The sequence below is a fragment of the Sinocyclocheilus grahami genome, unplaced genomic scaffold (genome assembly GCF_001515645.1).
Source record: "Sinocyclocheilus grahami isolate Dianchi unplaced genomic scaffold, SAMN03320097.WGS_v1.1 scaffold2249.1, whole genome shotgun sequence".
Lineage (NCBI taxonomy): Eukaryota > Metazoa > Chordata > Actinopteri > Cypriniformes > Cyprinidae > Sinocyclocheilus > Sinocyclocheilus grahami.
In genome coordinates, this window is record NW_015507428.1 from 32,871 (window position 1) to 34,081 (window position 1,211).

At 48.2% G+C, this 1,211-nt stretch overlaps 1 protein-coding gene across 2 annotated transcripts in view; it reads left to right on the top strand.

Moving 5' to 3' along the window:
• Positions 1–319: 319 nt before the first annotated feature.
• Positions 320–1,211, top strand: part of LOC107574485 (E3 ubiquitin-protein ligase pellino homolog 2-like) — a 9,048-nt gene continuing 8,156 nt past the window's right edge. For both annotated transcript variants that reach the window (XM_016260924.1, XM_016260925.1), the window contains exon 1: positions 320–729. In XM_016260924.1, the coding sequence (XP_016116410.1) occupies positions 656–729 (74 nt within the window). In that variant the 5' untranslated portion in view covers positions 320–655. The remainder of the gene's footprint in view (positions 730–1,211) is intronic.

The window sequence follows — 1,211 nt, forward strand, 5'->3', positions numbered from 1 at the left end:
TGCTGTATTTTACAAACAGTAAAATAAAACAGCCTTTTATTATCAAATAATTTTTTATAGCATCTCTTCTTTAATATTAATACGTGGTTTTATTACATTAGTATTTGTACGGATTTTTATTTTTTGTGATCCCAGCACTTCTAAAACTATATGTAGTCCCTCCTCTATGATCCATATTCGCTCATGTTGGACTCCGCTGACGTAATGCTCAATCCGGGACACGTGACTGGGCGCGCTGGCGGGGGGAGCGCGGGAACACAGATTTATGAATGAACACATAAACTTCGCCTGACTTTCAGGTAAAGACGCGAGAGGAATATAAATCGCAGAAACTTTAATCTGCAATCATCTTGGACGCGGAAGGAAAGCCATATGACGGATACTTCCGTCCGGGTAATTACAGGCCACCCCCGCCGAGCTCATGGTACGGTCCACTCCGCCGCCAGCCCTGCTTTCATCCGCCGCCGCTCGCTTCTGGACCAGTCGCGCGGATTCGGACCGGATTTTCACGCTTTACGGGAGTCACGGAAGAGCCATGCGCTCGCGACAGCCGGTCCGCGGAGACTGACGCGCGTTCTCGTCTAAACCCCAGCGCTCGGTCTGTCTGAGAGACTCGCGCGGATTCCGACACCGGAGCTACGGACTGTCCGGTTCCATGTTGCAGCCGAACCAGCACGAACACGCCCGCTCAAAGGATCCGGTGAAATACGGCGAACTGGTGATTCTCGGGTGAGTGCCTCACGTTTACTACAGACTGACGCGTTTACTACAGACTGACGCGTTTAAACTACAGACTGCCGTGTTTAAACTACAGACGGACGTGTTTGCTACAGAGGACGTGTTTAAACTACAGACGGACATGTTTACTACAGACGGACGTGTTTAAACTACAGAAGAACCATTTTAGAACAGAGGACGCGTTTAAACTACACTGACGTGTTTGCTACAGAGGACGTGTTTAAACTACAGACGGACATGTTTACTACAGACGGACGCGTTTACTACAGACTGACGCGTTTAAACTACACTGACGTGTTTACTACAGACTGACGCGTTTACTACAGACTGACGCGTTTAAACTACAGACTGCCGTGTTTACTACAGAGGACGTGTTTAAACTACAGACGGACGTGTTTAAACTACAGACGGACATGTTTACTACAGACGGACGTGTTTACTACAGACGGATGGGTTTACTACAGAGAACGTGG